The sequence below is a fragment of the Episyrphus balteatus genome, chromosome 3, assembly GCF_945859705.1.
Source record: "Episyrphus balteatus chromosome 3, idEpiBalt1.1, whole genome shotgun sequence".
Taxonomy (NCBI): Eukaryota; Metazoa; Arthropoda; class Insecta; order Diptera; family Syrphidae; genus Episyrphus; species Episyrphus balteatus.
Genome location: NC_079136.1, coordinates 83,892,209 through 83,909,100, shown reverse-complemented (window position 1 = coordinate 83,909,100; position 16,892 = coordinate 83,892,209). Strand labels below are relative to the sequence as shown.

Genomic DNA, 16,892 nt, shown 5'->3' with positions numbered 1-16,892 from the left:
TTGGCTAAAAATCTGTTGAAAATTTTGAAGAAATTGTAAGGGCAGTGAAATAACGCAACCCTAATAGTGATGAGCTTTGAGCTTTCCATTATGCTGAAATACCAATGAATTTTCAACTTATTTCTTCACAGAATAATAGATCTTATCTCGAGGCATTATTAAAAGTGATAAAAATTAACTCTTGTACACTCAATATATTGAAACAAAATCCTATTTCCAAAATGAGCAGAATTGGTCAAGTCCAAATATTAATATGATACTCTCCATTTTTGGACAATGAAGTATTTTTTTAAATTTTAATCAGGAAAACTAATGGTGGCATAATATAGAAAAATAATAAAATTAAAACGATTTAATTTATGTAAACAACACTAAGTTTTAAATAACTTTTTCAAAAAAGGCAAAACATTTGACCACTTTTGCTCGTCAATGTATGTGGCAGTTCTCAATGGCAGATTCCTTAACGTGAAGGATTTCCAACATATTTAAGCTTGAACATGGTTAACTGTTAGAGACCATTTAGAGACTATTTTATTCAATTGTTCATTGTAGAGGGATGATTATGTCTTTATAGATCATAAACAGCATCAAAAGTCCGCCCCAAACTATTTTTACAATTTCTGTTGCCTTTTACTCCCATTCTCATAAAAGATTATTATTCATAAACCATGAAGTCCTTTAAGGGTCTTATTATTATTAACTGAAGTATGGCATCAACAAGAAGGTGATAAGTTCATGTACTACCATAACTTAGATATAAACAAAACGCATCATAACTTGAGAAATCAGGGATCATTACAAAAGTCTTGCATGTGCGTTGGTTGTCACTTTTGTATGGCCGAAAAAAAGTACTCTTATTTTGCAATGTAATAGTGGTCAAAAGTTTTATTAGGGTCTAAGGTTTAATAATATGTAATAAAAAAATTATAATATCGTTCGTGTTTGGCTCGCTCAAATCGGCTGAACTTGTTAGGAAAAAAACGATTTTATATCAAAAAATGTTTTTTTTTTCGCATATTATTTCATAGCTTCTTTACTAAGTGTTTAATTCCAACAAATATATATTTTATATATTTGTTTTTGCATTCAAACGGCGCAATAAAAAAAAAACATATGTATATTTCAAAAATCTCTAAAAATTCAAATTTCTTCGATTTCTTCCTATATTTTGAGCGAGCCAAAGATATTAATTAAAATGAAAATTGTAAACGCAGGATTTATTTTTGATAAGTAATGTAACTTTTAAAAGCTAAAAAATGGTCAAAAAACGTGTTTTCTAAAAACTTGTTTCTTCCGTTATTCAGTCAAATCTCACTAAACGATTTCAAAGTTTGAGATATTTTGAACGTTCAAAAAAAAAAATCTAAAAATCAAAAACTACCCAAAAATACCCCTAAAAAACAATTTGTTTTTCAAAAATTCATGTTTCGAAACGCAGAGTGTTGGAAAAAAATCCGTATTAGACGCCTAATTTTTTTTCCCTCACACTGAACCAAATCCTTACGTAAATACAACGAAAAAATTCGTTGAGCCAACGAAAATTTAATTAATTTTCAGCCGGTGAAAAATTTAATTGGCTCAACGAAATGGCTTTCATACGTTAATGAAGAACTTCATCAACTAACGAAAACTGTCGTATTTTAATGAAATTTTTCATTAAAATTTTCGATCGCGAATTAATGAATTTTTACATCACTTTACGAAAGTTTTTCATCAATTAACGTAAAATTTAATTAAACACGGTGATATTTTTATGTATTTTTTGATTAATTTATGAAAGAACTTTCGTTAGCTAACGAATTTTTTCGTAAATTTTATGAATATTTTAATTAAAATACGAAAAAATATTCGTTAGCTAACGAAACTTTTCGTTGTATTAATAATTTTTTTTTTAAGATTATAGTAGGTATATATTTATTGGACTTGTTAAATTATTAACAGTCCAAACAAAAAATTGGCGTTTCGACCCGGTAGAGCTCACTTGGACTCATCACTTGACTTATCCGTGAGACACCTTGTCAAAACGCAAATATTTTTTATATTCAGCTCAACTTACATAGATTTTTAAACAAAAACCTAATGTGAACTATATCCAGCAAGATTAAATTTTTAGTCCATAAAACAGAAATGCACCCGGCAACGATAATTTTTCGTTAACTGATGTATTTTTTCATAAGCCAATGTAATATTTCATTAGTATATGAAGAATGTTCATAAGCTTATGAAGATTTTCGTTAGTTAATGTTGAATTTCATAAGTTAATGAATTTTTTCGTTACTTAATTAAAACTTTGATAAAGTAACGAAAAAGTTCTTATTTTTGTTCTTCAAAATGAGTATGAAATTTTTCGTTAATTGATGAATCTTTTCATTGAATTGGATTTTTTGGCACTAAAAAGGGAGAAAAAGTGTATGAAACGTTTTCATTAATTGATGAAGGTTTTCATATTACGAATAATTACATATTTTCGTTGAGCCAACGAAAGTTTCGTTGGGCCAACGAAAATGTAGTGTATGAAACAATTTTCGTAATTTTACGAAATTTATTATTTTCAGTGCATCTTCCACCTGGCAACTTTTGTCAAAAAAAATGTCCCTACCCAAAATCATCATTTTGTCATAAAAACAGTAAAGCTTACTTTCAAAATATTTTAGAATTTTTTCTTAAATGCAGTTATTCTTAAATTACTTCTCATCTATCTATAGCAAAAAAAATTAACTCTCTACAACTTCGCGTTTAGATTTTAGCTCAAATGTCATCTTTCCGTTTTACCCTTGTTTACCCTATTAAATGACGGAATTTTTAAAAATCCTTCATTTGGATTAAGCTTTAGGTTATTATCTTTCAAATAAACTATAGATTTTTGTATCTCTAATAGTTTATTTTTAATTGAAATTTTTGCCGCGAAATTTTTGCAGCAAGAGTGGAACGGGAGAAAATGGCGTCACTTTTTTGTGACGTCAAAAATATTTATAAAATTATAACAACAAAAATTGAAGTTAAAGTTTTAGTGGACGTCATTCACAAGTTCTTCCCTACTCCGCACGAATGGAGTAGGGGGTGTTATAGAGTTACTCGAAAATCCAAAAATTGATACATTTTCCAAAATACACTGAAGGAAAAAACGCACCGTAAAATGTAACATGGGCAACGTTGATTTAAAGTTGAAAAAATTAACATGAAGCGTCTTTAAATTCAAATTGAAACAACGTTAAAATTTTTTTTAATTTTTGTCCAACAGTGAGATAGCACGTTGGTAAAGCATTCGACTAGTGATCCCCAGTGGGTGCTAATATTTTCTTATTTAAATTGATACTTTTTTTCCAAGTTGAAACAACATTGATTTAAAAATGTATTATAACTGGAAACCACTTTAAACTAACGATGTTTTAATTTGATTTTAAAATTCTCGACTTCAACGCAAAATCATTCCGAAAAATAGTTGAATCAACGTCTTTTTCGTTGATTTTAAGTTGTTTTTTTCCCCCAGTGTACGTTGATTTTCATAAAAAACAATAAATGTAATTTTAAACTTCAAACCATTGAATCTTAAGTAAACATACAGTTTTGTACGGTCTTTTAATTAAAACCAAAGAGCCAAGCTTTTAAAACGTATGTTCTCCAACTAACTATCGATCGGTCGAAATAGTTGCAAAATTTTTATAAAAGAGAATTTCAAAGTTTTTGTTGCCCCTCTAATTTAATATTAAATAATTCAAAGAAGTCCCATTATGACTCTCAGACAGCTTTCTAGACAATAATTGACAAATTTCGAGTGACTGTAAAACAAATTGAAAAGCCTTGACTCTTTGCAAATGAAAATATAAAGGCTGTCTGTAACATCTCAAGTGACCCAAGATTACGCTTTTTGAAATTCAAATACCTTACAAAAAGTAAAAACAAAAATAAAAACATTTTTTTGGCGGTGTCAGCTTGGGTTCAGTGTTATTTAAGCATCATAAAGTCAAAAGAAGAGTAGTTGTGAAGGGGTTGGTGATGTGATGCCTAACTCAAATATCTGTCAAAGGTCTATATAAGTACCCTCGCTCTCTAAGTACCTTCTTACTTACGTTACCCTACCCGCCTTAACCCCCTGTTATTATGAGTTTTACATTTTTTCTACTTATAACTTTTCATCATTCATTATTTTTTTTTTTTTTAATTTTAGATAAACCAATATGTCGACAGGACCAGAAAAAAATCTATGGTGTTGCACGAAACGAAGCCGCTGAAATATCCTGTGAAGTTGATGCGTTTCCACCGCCGGAAAACTTCAAATGGTCATTCAATAATACCGCTGAAACATTCGATATGCCACAGAGTGGCTTCCGAGCACATTCAGCACAAGGATCAACCCTCACATATACCCCGGTAAAGGTAGGTTAATTTAACCAAAACAAAAACTTCCAAAATTATTCTCTTTGATAAATGTATGCGTGTGTGTGTGAATGTATAAAAGTCTTTAAATATATCAAAATACAAAGACTGTATTATTTATATTGACTCCCTGGCAAGACTTAACTAAAATAGTTTATTTAATGTGAATCTATCAAGCAAAAGAGCTTTTATACAAGTAGTGTAGGGTGTTGGCAACTCACACAAAACCACACCTCATCTCTTTTCTCCCACAAAAAACCCGACTATGCATCTTTCTGGTATAATAGTATAATGGACTTGATTCTTATTCCTTTCGTCAAAGTGAATTGTTTGTGGTTAGGAAAGTGTTGGAATTGAATTTCATGCATTTCCTTTTCCGTCCCTTGTTTTCAAAAGTATCAAAGTTCTTGGGCAAAATGTCAGGACAGGACAGGATAGAAGGGGGGAGAGAGTGTATGCGAAAGGAATCCTTTATTTGAATTGAAACATGTTCTCTCTAGTGTTGTGTCGCATTATATTTAATGGTTTCATGATTTGAGCACGTCAAGTCAAGACACATCTATCCCCCGTCTTTGCCCTTTCTGTCCATTGGCAACATCAAAAAGTTTGAATGTTGTAAATACTGTTGTGAACAGTAATCACACGTTACACCAGGAGGCGCCACACTCAAACAATTTCTTCTATTCGTAAGGCCAAAGGATATGTGTTTGCGGTCTAAGGAAGTACTCAGCACTTCATTTCCGTTCCGGATTTTGACCTACATTAAATGCTCAGTTGGATTTCTCCCATTCAAATACAGAGAGAGAGAGAGAGAAAGATACACAAGGATAAGAGCTTTTCTATATATATGAGAATATAAATGATTTTATATATAAATAAATTTATATGTCAGTCTTTTGGTCCTATCATGGGTAGTTTGGGGATCTTTTGAAAAGTTGTCAAATTCAGGTGGTAAGTAAGGAATTGTTAGGTTCAAAGTGTGTGTCCTGGAAATGATTTTAAATTTACAATAATTTATAAAGGACATAAAAGCAGGAAATTTTTAATCAACTGAAAAGCATTCATATCCGATTTTCACGTGAAAGGACTTTCAAAGTCTGCTGATGATGATGATGAAGAAGACGAAGACGATGACGATAAGTTTGACTCAATTTTTCTTCTTTTTATTCTTCTTAATATTTTAGTTTCCTCTATCTCTTTGACATTTTTAAAGGATCTATGCATGATGTCTGTGAACATTTTTATATTATATCAATGTTATAAATGTGGTTCCGGTTTTGGATTAAAAGTTATAAATTTCTAAAGAATCTTTGTGGAGGCATTTTTGGTTGTTGTTTGTTTTGGAAATGGTTGACTATAATTTTCAAATGGAATTCATTCGGGATTTAATTTTTTTTTTAAATGAAGTTGCCTTTTTCTTCTGTGATGGAGTGACATTTAGAATAATTTCTGAGAATTTTGTGTAAAACCTAATTAACTATTTGTATAGTTTAAATTATAATACATTTTCAAAGGGTTTTACTCTAAAAACTTTTAGAAACACTTTATTCAAACTTTTATCAATTGCGGTTTTTCATTGAATAAAAACTGTATTATTTCTTGTAATCTTAGAAAAGGTTCTCTTCGATAGCTTGAAATTATTAAAAAAAAAAAAAACTTTTGGATTGAGTTTTATAGACAATCCAAAACGTAGCTTTTGACTGTACAGAGATCGATTTAACTATTGTATATTCTTAAAAAAAGTCGTATCATAATTTATTTTCAATTTTATATATCTATTTCTATCGAAAATTATACAAGAATCCAATATAAAATTCCATCCCTTTAAAAAAGTTAATTTTAAAAGAGGAAAAACAACCAAAATAATATTCTATTTAGAATTCCTTCCCCATGAAACAATTCGATTGATCTAAAATAAAATAAAAACAAAAAAAAAAAACAGCAACAAAAAAAAAATCGTTTCCGGAAGATAATGTCACATCCGCTAACAATCAATAAGCATGTTTTTTTTGCTATATACTATGCATACATGGTATCTCATTTATTTAAGTGAACAAAAAAGTCTTATTACAAAAAAAAAACGCTCGATAATAAAAAGGAACAACTTTCCTTAAAAATTTACTTTGAAATTCGACAGTAAAATCAAATTGACATCCGGCAGCCATTTTCAATATAAAACGACATCAACGACCAAAATTGAATGGTTGTTTCGGCAGAATGAATGTTTGCTTTAATTAAATGGAATGTTTTTTTTTTTTTTTTTTTTGTCAATCCATTTTACAAATTGAACAATGTAACTAGATATGTATGTATATATTTTTTTTTTTATTTTGCATTAAATTTGTGTATATTTTGAACAACAATGTTGAATAAAATTATAATTCAAAACTTTGTATTTGATAGTAAATTTCCAATACAATTTAAAGAACATTCTAGGTATGGGTTGTTATTCACAACAATAATTTATATAGTTTTTTTTTATAGAAAACGTGTCGAATTTATAATATTTGTCAGAATTTGTCTGCATATTTATATGCAGAGCGTACGCGTGTGGTATATGTGACAAAATTTAATATACATATTCATGAATTGCACCTTTACAAAATAAACTTTGGCATCTACAATCTATCAATTCTGATTGAGTGCCATACACCTGCCGGCAGGCAATAGATTTATCCCTTTTTTTTCTGTTTTAACTTTTGTGTTTATTGGAAAGAGGTACATTCAATGTCATTTGATTGCGATTGGGGTTCTATCCAAAGTTCGTATAATTTTTCGATGCTTTAAAAGAACGCTTACTTTGGTATACCTAAACCCACGTTAAGTTTAATTTCTTTGTCAATATTGATGTTCGAAACCCCAAGAAATTTTAAATTTTTATAAGAAATATTATCTTTTGTAACTGCGTTTAAATAATGCTGATATTTTTTTGATTGGTTAGATATTATTTTTTTAAGGATGCTTCATTTTTCTTGCCCGTGCTAAATTTTGACTTTGAGCTTAGTTTTCTTTGAAAAAGGCGTAGTAATAATCCTGCCATAATATAACCCAAATAGAAAAAAAAATCATTTTTTTCAAAAACGTCACAAACGATTTTGACTAAAAAAAGGCTATAGCAAATAATATCCTACTTTTGAAATCAAAAAATTTTCTTTCACCGTTATTAGCGGTGTCAGGGTTAGAACCATTGCCTTGATTTCTGATTTTCTAGTAAACCATGTAACCGATTTTAACGAAAATGCTAGGTCATTTTTTTTTTAAATATTTTTTGAAAATTTTAATACAAAAAAAATTATTTTCCTAAAAAAATTCCAAAAAAATGAACAAAAAAACCCAAACCTCAGAAGACAAATTGTTTGCCAGGATCATAGAATTGGACAACGTTGGAATACTGGATGCTTATTGCTATTGTTAAATCAAAATATAATCGTAATGGGTCACTGGGGTGTATGCGTAACTTTTTTTTTATTTGATTGGAAAATTAATAGTTAATATTTGAAAAAACAATTTAAGTCAAAAGCAATACCCGATCAACAGCAATACAGATCAAATTTTCATTAATATCGTTCTAGCCATTTTTGAGAATCACTGAATGAATGGTTGTACTTACCTAATTTTAGAGTATTAAAGTAAAATATTTTCACAAAGTAAATTTATTCAATTTAAAACATGATTTATCTAAACTTTTTTGGCATAAAAAAAAAACAAACTTAGATATGTGACGTGACATGGACTGTGTATGAAAAATGGTGTCAAAAAAAAAATATTCGATATTTCGTCTCTAAAAAACAAACCCTTCCAATCCCTAGGTACATAAAACCATGATTCAGATTGACAGTTAGAGTGAGAGTTTGGTCTATATAAAGGCTGCAACAATTTTCCCGTAAGGTATATACATACACACACACACACACACAGTGGTGGATCCTTTTGTTTTTTTTTTGTAGACAATAAACTGCACCTCCAGCTGAAAACTATCAAAAAAGAAATGAAATTTGTACCATTTGCTGAAACTAGGTCGAATGTTATAACAAAAACAAAATACAAAAAAATATAGATATATATGCAGTTAAGAGTGTATGGCAAACTGAGGCAAATTCGGCTATCAACAAAATTTAGTTGCTCTTAAAGTGTGCTGTACAAATTTTGGCATATAATCTAGTATGTACCGCATAAAATTAAACACAAAAATATATTACTGGGAATGGTTAGTGTTGGCATGGGTTTTTCATTTCGGCCAATGCTTACTTTGTTTGATATTTGTCTCGAAAAAATTAAAATTAGCTGCTAGTAGTTTTCTTAGGTTTAAACAGAGTTGTAAAAATATTAATTAAAAAAAAATGCATTTCAAATTTAAAAAAATATTTTTTGCAACTGAAAAAAATTTGCATTCAAAAAAATATTTATTGCAACTGAAATAAATTTGAGTTAAATAAAAATGTTAGGTATTGCAGATAAAAAAATTTTGCATAAAAAAAATGTTAGGTATGTATACAAATAAAAATATTTTGCTTAAAAGCAATTTTATTTCAAATAAAAAATGTTCTGCATTGACAAAAAAAAATCCATGCAAAATATGTGCATTAAATACTTTTTTTTAATATTCGTCGAATTTCTTACAATTTTGGCTATTTGACCATCCATTAGCAATTACAACTATAATATTGAAACTAATGTAAGACCAAATGGTCAAAATTGTAAGAAACTCGACGAATATAAAAAAAATGTGTGATGCACACTTTTTGAATCGAATTTTTATGTTCAATGCAGAAAACTTTTTTTTTTAATTTTTAAGTTGCAATAACACTTTTTTTAATGCAATATTTTTAAGTTGCAACAAATAATTTTTTTTCAATGCAAATATTTTTCAATTGCAATACAAAATTCTTTTAATGCAAATTTTTTTCAGTTGCAATTATTTTTTTTTAAATGCAATTTTTTTTTTATTTGTAACAAATATTTTTTTTTAAATTTGTAATGGAAAACAAATTCATTTAAAAAAAAAATAATTTTGTACCCTGGGTTCCAACTTGATTGCATTAGAGTTATATGGGTGAGTTGAAACCAAAAAAAATCATAGTAGAATGAAACCCATTGGAAAAGGAGGTGAATATGATGAAAATTAAAGGAAAAATAAATTACGGGGGAGCCGAGTTCGGGAAGTGGGTGGGTTGAGTTTTTAATGGTAAAAAATGGTATACCTCGATTTCCGGCAAAACTACAAATCCTATAGAAAAAAGTTGTACGGCAAAGTTGTAGGTAATAAAAAGATCTACAACTATTGTATTAACAATTTTTTCACATAACCTCAAAATTTATGTGAAAAATTCAAAAAACCAAGTTTTTGGTTTTTTATTTATATCTTTTTCAAAAACAAAAATTTTTCTACGAAATTCGGTGAAAACTTACCTTATTATGTCCCAAATACACTGTAATTTATTTGATTTAAAATATTAATTTGTTTACCTTATTTTGACTTTATACCAAAAAAAACACCCTAATTTTCAATCGAAAATTCACGTGTCAAAATATCAGCTTTTTTCAAAAACTCGGTGGGCATTTCGTTCGTTAAAATGTCTATTTTCTGATGGTTTAAAAAAAAAATTACATTAGTATACAGTAAAACATGTTCTCGTAAAATTCAAAAAATGAAAAAAGCTTTTTATTTTTATTTTTTATCATTGTTTACATTTTTATCAAGATATACCATTTTTTACCATTAAAAACTCAAACCACCCACTTCCCGAACTCGGCTCGCCGGTAATTTATTTTTAATTTAATTTTCATCATATTCACCTCCTTTTCCAATGGGTTTCATTCTACTATGATTTTTTCGTACTTTTTAATGTTGTTGAAGGCATCGGCACTGGTCTATAAAGAAAAGTTTGGTATTTAAAAAATTATTCATAAACTAATAAGTTCCTATTACCATTTACACTTTTTGTCCAGTGTTAGAATGTCTTGAAATAATTGTTCAATTTATCGTTTATTTTTTATTTAAAAATCTATATTCCCCTGACAATTAATTTACCCCAGCTTGCCATACACATTGGCAGCAGGACGCATAAAATTCTATTGCATTGTTTTTCCTTATTTTTATTTTTTCATTTTTTGTTTACTTTTATTTAGTGACAACGTAGAATCCCTACTGTCACTATTATAAAAGTTTAGGGCAGTAAAAGTACATTCTAGTGTAGCCGTTTGCTTGTAAATGGAAAGTTGAAGAGGGTACCTACTACTGAATATCATGCAATTCTTGGGAATTCAACAAAATCGATAAATTGAAGTTCAACCTTTTCGAAGTTTTCCTCCAATTTGTGCAATTTGAACTTTTTGCTTGATGTGAGTTCAAGCAAGCGCTCAACACAAAAAATTTTAAAGTTTAATTTGTTCCATGGTTATATTATAGTATGTTACGTATAACTTATAACATTAAAAATATGTTTTGCTAAGCTTTTTGAGCATGAAATGTGGTGAAAAATTTATAAAACTTTTATTTTCTTAATGCAAACATAATTAAATTAATTTTAACTAGGAATATCATTTCTAAGGGATTTCATTGGTTTTTTAAACTTCGGACGTTCAAGATTATGATCTCTCTTTATGTTTCACATAAAGTGACCTATATCGTTGATAAGTGGAGTAATTTTTGTATGGATGTAGACCGTATATTGTTCTGGTTGCACTTCCAGTGAATTTAATTAGGAAAAAAAAATCGAATTTGATTTCAAAAATGGAGTTCCAGTTTTTTGATATGTTGTTTAGCTATTGTTTTTTATGAAAACTTTAACTTTTCCGACAGCATTCGATTATGATTCATTCATGTTCTCAAAACCCATACACCATACTATCAGTTTCCTGTACAGTTGTTAGTATATTCATGATCAAAGGCAATATGATACTTTTTCATTCAAAATACGATTTATCAGAGAGAAGTAGAATTTAAATTGATCTTTAGTTTTAAATTTTTTATAGTTTATTCAAAATTTAAACGATTTTTATAAATAAAATAGTATGATAAAATAGTTTGATCCCTTAAGAACAGAAAAACTCTTCGAAGAAAACATCTGAAAACTTTCAAAAATTACTCTTAATTTCAATCTAATCTTCCATATCTATAAAAAAAAACTATAAAAAAAGGCTTATTTTGACAGTTTCTCAAAATTGATCTAAAAAGTAAAGTTAGAGTCAAAAATATTGTTTTTTGGTTTGTAACTTACGTTGACGTCTTTAAAAAAATTTAAAAAATTTTGAATTTTAATAAACATCATAAAAAATTGTATGAAGGAAAATAAAAAAAAAAAAACTTTTTATGAAAATTTTCAGAATTCTCACTTATTTTCTGACTTGGTTTAGAACAGAAAAATTAGGACTCGGTAACAAATAGTTATTCTGTCTATGTCTATTTGTCTTTCTGTCTCTATCCCGATCTGTACCTAAACAACTGTATCAATTTTCTTGCAACTTCGTAAATAGTATTGAAATTTTGTTTTTTTAAGTTACATGTTCTGTTGCAAATAAGATTTTACCTCTGATAAAAAAAAAATTGTTTGAATATGATTTTGTAGCTAGTACCGTTACTAGCTAAAGAACCTAATTTTCTTAAGCCTGACTTTCTTGTAAGCGACGTAGCCAATTTTAATGAAAATTTTTGTTCAAAAACGTTATAGTAATTTTAACGTTTAAATCATGAAAAATTTCTAAGAAAAAGTTGTTTATATGTAGAAATTTCTACCTATTTAAAAAAAATTTTCATTTTTTTTTTAAATCAATTTTTTTATAAAACGTAACAATGAATTTTATTGAAAATTTGTTTTAATTTTGCAGATAAGTATTTTCTCTTCTATGGCATAAGAAATTTTAATTGAAAATTTATTTAGGTATTTGTTATACAAGAAAAATCAAAACCATTCAATGAGATGTTTTTTTTTTTTTCCGGTAAAATTAGCCTAAAATAAGGGGGTCAGGTCACATAAATTCCCAGCAAGCTGAAAATTGGTAGGATTGTTGGAAACACCATCATAAATTAAATCTAAAAAGTCCTCATCGGTCCGAGGCCTGGAAAAAAATTTACGGGGGGTCAAAGGTCACAAAAACTGGTTTTTCACGATTTTCAGCAAAACGGTAAGTCTTATCAAAAAACTTTCAATGCAAGAATTGTAGACCAGATTATTTTATATAAAAAGTGTCATGACACTTTTTTTCCTAAGACCCACCGTTTCTTAGGTATAACGATTCAAAAAGTTGAAGTTTAGTTGTAATCGTCATAATCAGGCCTATTCTGAAAAAAAAACTCCTAACTGAAAAGTTCCTGAAATTTCATTATTTTTAGCTTGAATTTCGTTTCTCAACGGTTAAGAATATGGTTAAACCAAAACAAAAATGGAAATTTTCGACATTTTTCCGATTGGGGCCCTTCTCCCGAAACCATTTCCCTGGGAATTTTTGTTTAGAATATGTCTCAATATATACAGGGTCTGCAATAGAGAATGGACAACCCTAAAACGGCTTATAGCTACACTTATGATTGTTCTAAAAACAGATAGAAAAAAGTTCTATCGCAACCAGTTCATAAAATATAGACTTTTTTCCGTTCAGTGTATTTTAAATTTTATCATCTTATGTTTTCGTTCACTACAACCACGAATGAATGAATTTTATTTATTTCTTTTTTTTATCATTTTCTACAATAATCGTATGAGTACGTAAAGGCTTTAAAAACTGCAAAGCTATTGCACATTTTCATAAAAAAAAATTTGAAATCTTTGAAGGAAGAGCCTTCATTGATTCGACTATATCTACCTACATAAATTTCAAGATACATGTAAGCTCTTAAAAAGAACCATATTGTTAGAGCAATTAAATAACATAAATAAATATGTAACTAATTTTTAACTTTTTTTATCTGAATTTACAACTACAAGAACTTTTACTTTAATTTAATCTTGATTATCTAACTAAGTGCCCTTTATTATCATTATCATTAATGAAAATCACTTAAAACTATAGGATCTAGCTTTCGATTCAACATCAAGCGCCCCTTTTGTAAATCTTCCTGGAAATAGTATTTTCCGGGAAATATTTTATTTTCCCAGAGAATCATGAATCTTCCCCGAAGTTTATTTCCAGGAAACAAAAAAATTTATGAAATGACAGCTTAGTTCCAAAAAAAACTTTTGATGACTATTTTCATTCCCACTTTTGAAACAAGTGAAACATTCCTTGGTTTCAAAAATTTTTTATTCATGATAATCCTCAATAAATGATAATTATTTTGTATACAAAAAATAACAAGGTAATTGTTGTCTCATTAATTTGTTAATAATTCACTGAAATCAAACCTTAAATGTTAGCTTTTCTTTTCTACTCAAGTCCGATAAATTTTGTATGGTAAATTACTATACATACACCTAAGAGTATTGTACGAAGAGCATTGCCAATAATCATTTCTTCCCACACCCAAAACACCATCAAGTCATTTTTGTTTACATTCTATTACAAAAAAAAGGTACTGAACTGTTAAAAGAAAAAAAAATTGCAACGTTCGAGTTATTGACAGCTTCAATCAATCAGAAGGGATAACATTTTTATGAAACAGAACGGGTAGAACGTAAATATAGAAGGAACCCGTCATCATCGCTTTAGAGCAGGTGAATTTCTTCTTGAGGTTAGGGGGGTAAATTGCCAATTTGCGATAATGTTAGATACTGGTAATAATGTCTTCGATGGTGTCCTTAGAGTCCCTGCCTTCATTTCGTCTATCAGAATTATAGCCATATGTGTGTATATATTTGTGTATGTATTTGTTAGTATGTGTATGTGAAATACCAATATAATTTTTCTTTCATCGCTTGAATTGTTGGTGGGATGAAATTTAAATACCCCCCTCGCCCCTCCTTCCATCGGTTAACGTGTACCAAAGTAAAAGGAAAATTTCATCCAGAAATTATGTGTTTGCATACAATACATAGTAGGTATGTATGTAGGTGTATGTAATTAGTTAACGTAATTGCTGGCAATAACGTTACACGCCGGATACATCGAATACCTATACCTTCTCCTCCTGTGTCGTTGGAAAGGTTTTAGGCTTTTTGCTTTATTACTTCCACAGTGTAATTAATTGTTGACAATTTGACGTCAAGGGGGCGTTCGATAAGTAATTCTCATGCGAGTGTACTCTATAGCTTCTGGGCCTTTTCACTCTGAATACCTCACTCCTTCTCTTTATCTAGATACACATTTCTCCCTTTCTCTCTCTCTCTCTCTCTCTCTCTCTCATGTTTAACTGATAGATTGCATTGAATTCAAGGACTATAAGGGCTGATATCCGTATACTATACTAAAATTAATGGGTTCAAAGTACCCATTGTCATGGAACAGCAGGTGTTCTTTGAAAACTGTCAATGTAACCAGAAATTAATTACAATTTCATAATTCTGCTTTTGTTTAAGACAAAGTTTATATTTATAAATTGTTGTTGTATTATATATTCATAATATACCTATACATTTATAATTTATATAAAACTTGGTGAATAAAAAGAGACAAAGACGACTTTGAAAGGGATGATAATAATGTCAATAAAATGAGAACGTTAAGTCACTCGCTGCTATAGACAAGTTTGAGTGTTTTTTTTTTTTTTTTTTTTTTGTTAAACAATAGCAAAGAGATTAATGATGTGAAAAGGAGAATTTAAAAGATTCTTTGTTGGTTAAATAAACTTTTTTTGTGTTTTTTTTTTTTTTTTGTTTTTGAAATATTGAACAAAAAGTTTCAGAGTTTAAACTTTTTGGATATGACGAGTTAATTCTGATGATGGAACAATGACATTGGTGGCTCTTTTGTTAATTCTCAGAAGCACAAGTAAATATGAGATAATAAAAGAAAATTGAATAAACAATGGCGCACTGATTTAAGCTCAAAATTGTTAAGAAAAATAAATGTCTATACAAATAAATAATGCCAGCATCATCATCATCATCTCATTGTTAGGAAAATAATAAAGGAATTATATTTTAGTCTCAAGATCAAGTTAAGGACATTGTGTCTTATTTTCTTCTAGGTTGAACTTTGATTGAAAGCAAAAAAATACAAATTTGTAGAAATTTGTTAAGTAACAAAATAAACATTCCATTTTTGTAATAAGTATATAGATACATATTTATGTACATAAATATGTGGTTTAAAAGCCTATACATGTTTAAATAAAAAAAAAATTCTAAATTTCACAGCAGCGCAGCGTCTAGTAAAATTTTGTAGTTTGTGTAGCCAAAGCTTTGATAAAACTATAATAAAGAACATTGATTTCTCTCCAGTAAATTCGGAATATTTTCCCAAAAAACAGAATTAAGGTCCGCGAAGGAAGTGAATAAAAAAACTATTATTTGTGAATCTAGTGTACCTTATTTGCCAAATAACTGATATTTAACATACCCAGCCTTCTTTGAAATGCAAATATCATCTTGGAAAAGATAGCTCTTGCAAAATCTAAATATTGTACAAAAACCTCATAAGGTCAAAAAACTGCATTTTTGTTATACCTACATATTTTTACAAAAAAAAAATTTTTCTAAACTACTGGTGGAATAAAAATAAAACTTTATTTATGTACTCAAAGTTAGCGTATTTGCAAAAAACATCATTATTTTCGGATATATTGAAAATATTTTTAAAAAAATTCAAAATTCATTTTGTAGAAAACCGCAAAATAATGAAATTTTTCGCTGAACTAAAATATTGTATTTATAAGACTTTGTAGGTTTTTGATGCTTCAAATAAGCTTGAATTTTTAAAAGTGAATTATAATTTTTTCGATTTTTTGCAAAAAAATTACCTTAAAATTTTTATAGTTAAAAAAAAATTGGTGGAAAATTGATACCTACAGCATTTTTTTTTTTAAACTTTATTTTAAAGACAAAGAAAAAAGAAATCGGAAATGACAAGAAAAATGTACTTTTGGGACCTTAAGGAGGTGTTTATTATTGTTTCTTTAATACAGGGTGTCCCAAAAGTAATGGATCAAACGAAGTATGCTGATACGCGATCTTAAGGGCTCTCAGAATTTGGTAACTTGTTCATCCCAAATCCTTACGGTTTTCGATTTAATGCAATTCTTGTGAAATTTTGAAAAATCCCTACTTTGCAACAGTATTTTGCTTCCTGCTGCCATTATTGATTTTTGTTTTTAACAATTCTTTTACCAAAACATTGACAAATAATTAGGAACAATTAATTAATCAAAATAATTTTTATTCCATACACCATTTCGCTGCAAATTAACTAACAGTTTCAAGTTTTATAAAAAATCAATTTTTAACTTTTATTTGAGAGCAACACCGCAAACAAAATTTCTACGGTGTGAGAATGGTTTATTATTTTAAAAAGTTGCCCAGTTATTGTAGTTTTCAAAAATGTATAAAAGTTTCCAAAGTTGCAGTTAGATCGCAAAATATTACAATTTGAATTCAACAAAACAGGGTTTTTCAAAGCAAAAATACAAACAAAAATAGAGGCTT

The 16,892-nt window shown here is 28.5% G+C and overlaps 1 protein-coding gene across 2 annotated transcripts in view; it reads left to right on the top strand.

Annotated features, from left to right (window-relative positions):
• Positions 1–16,892, top strand: part of LOC129914647 (hemicentin-1) — a 195,462-nt gene that overhangs the window by 138,154 nt on the left and 40,416 nt on the right. Inside the window, exon 11 of one of the 2 annotated variants that reach the window (XM_055993988.1) lies at positions 4,169–4,371. In XM_055993988.1, the coding sequence (XP_055849963.1) occupies positions 4,169–4,371 (203 nt within the window). Of the gene's footprint in view, positions 1–4,168; positions 4,378–16,892 lie in introns of both variants that reach the window. The other variant, XM_055993987.1, reaches the window with a different exon arrangement.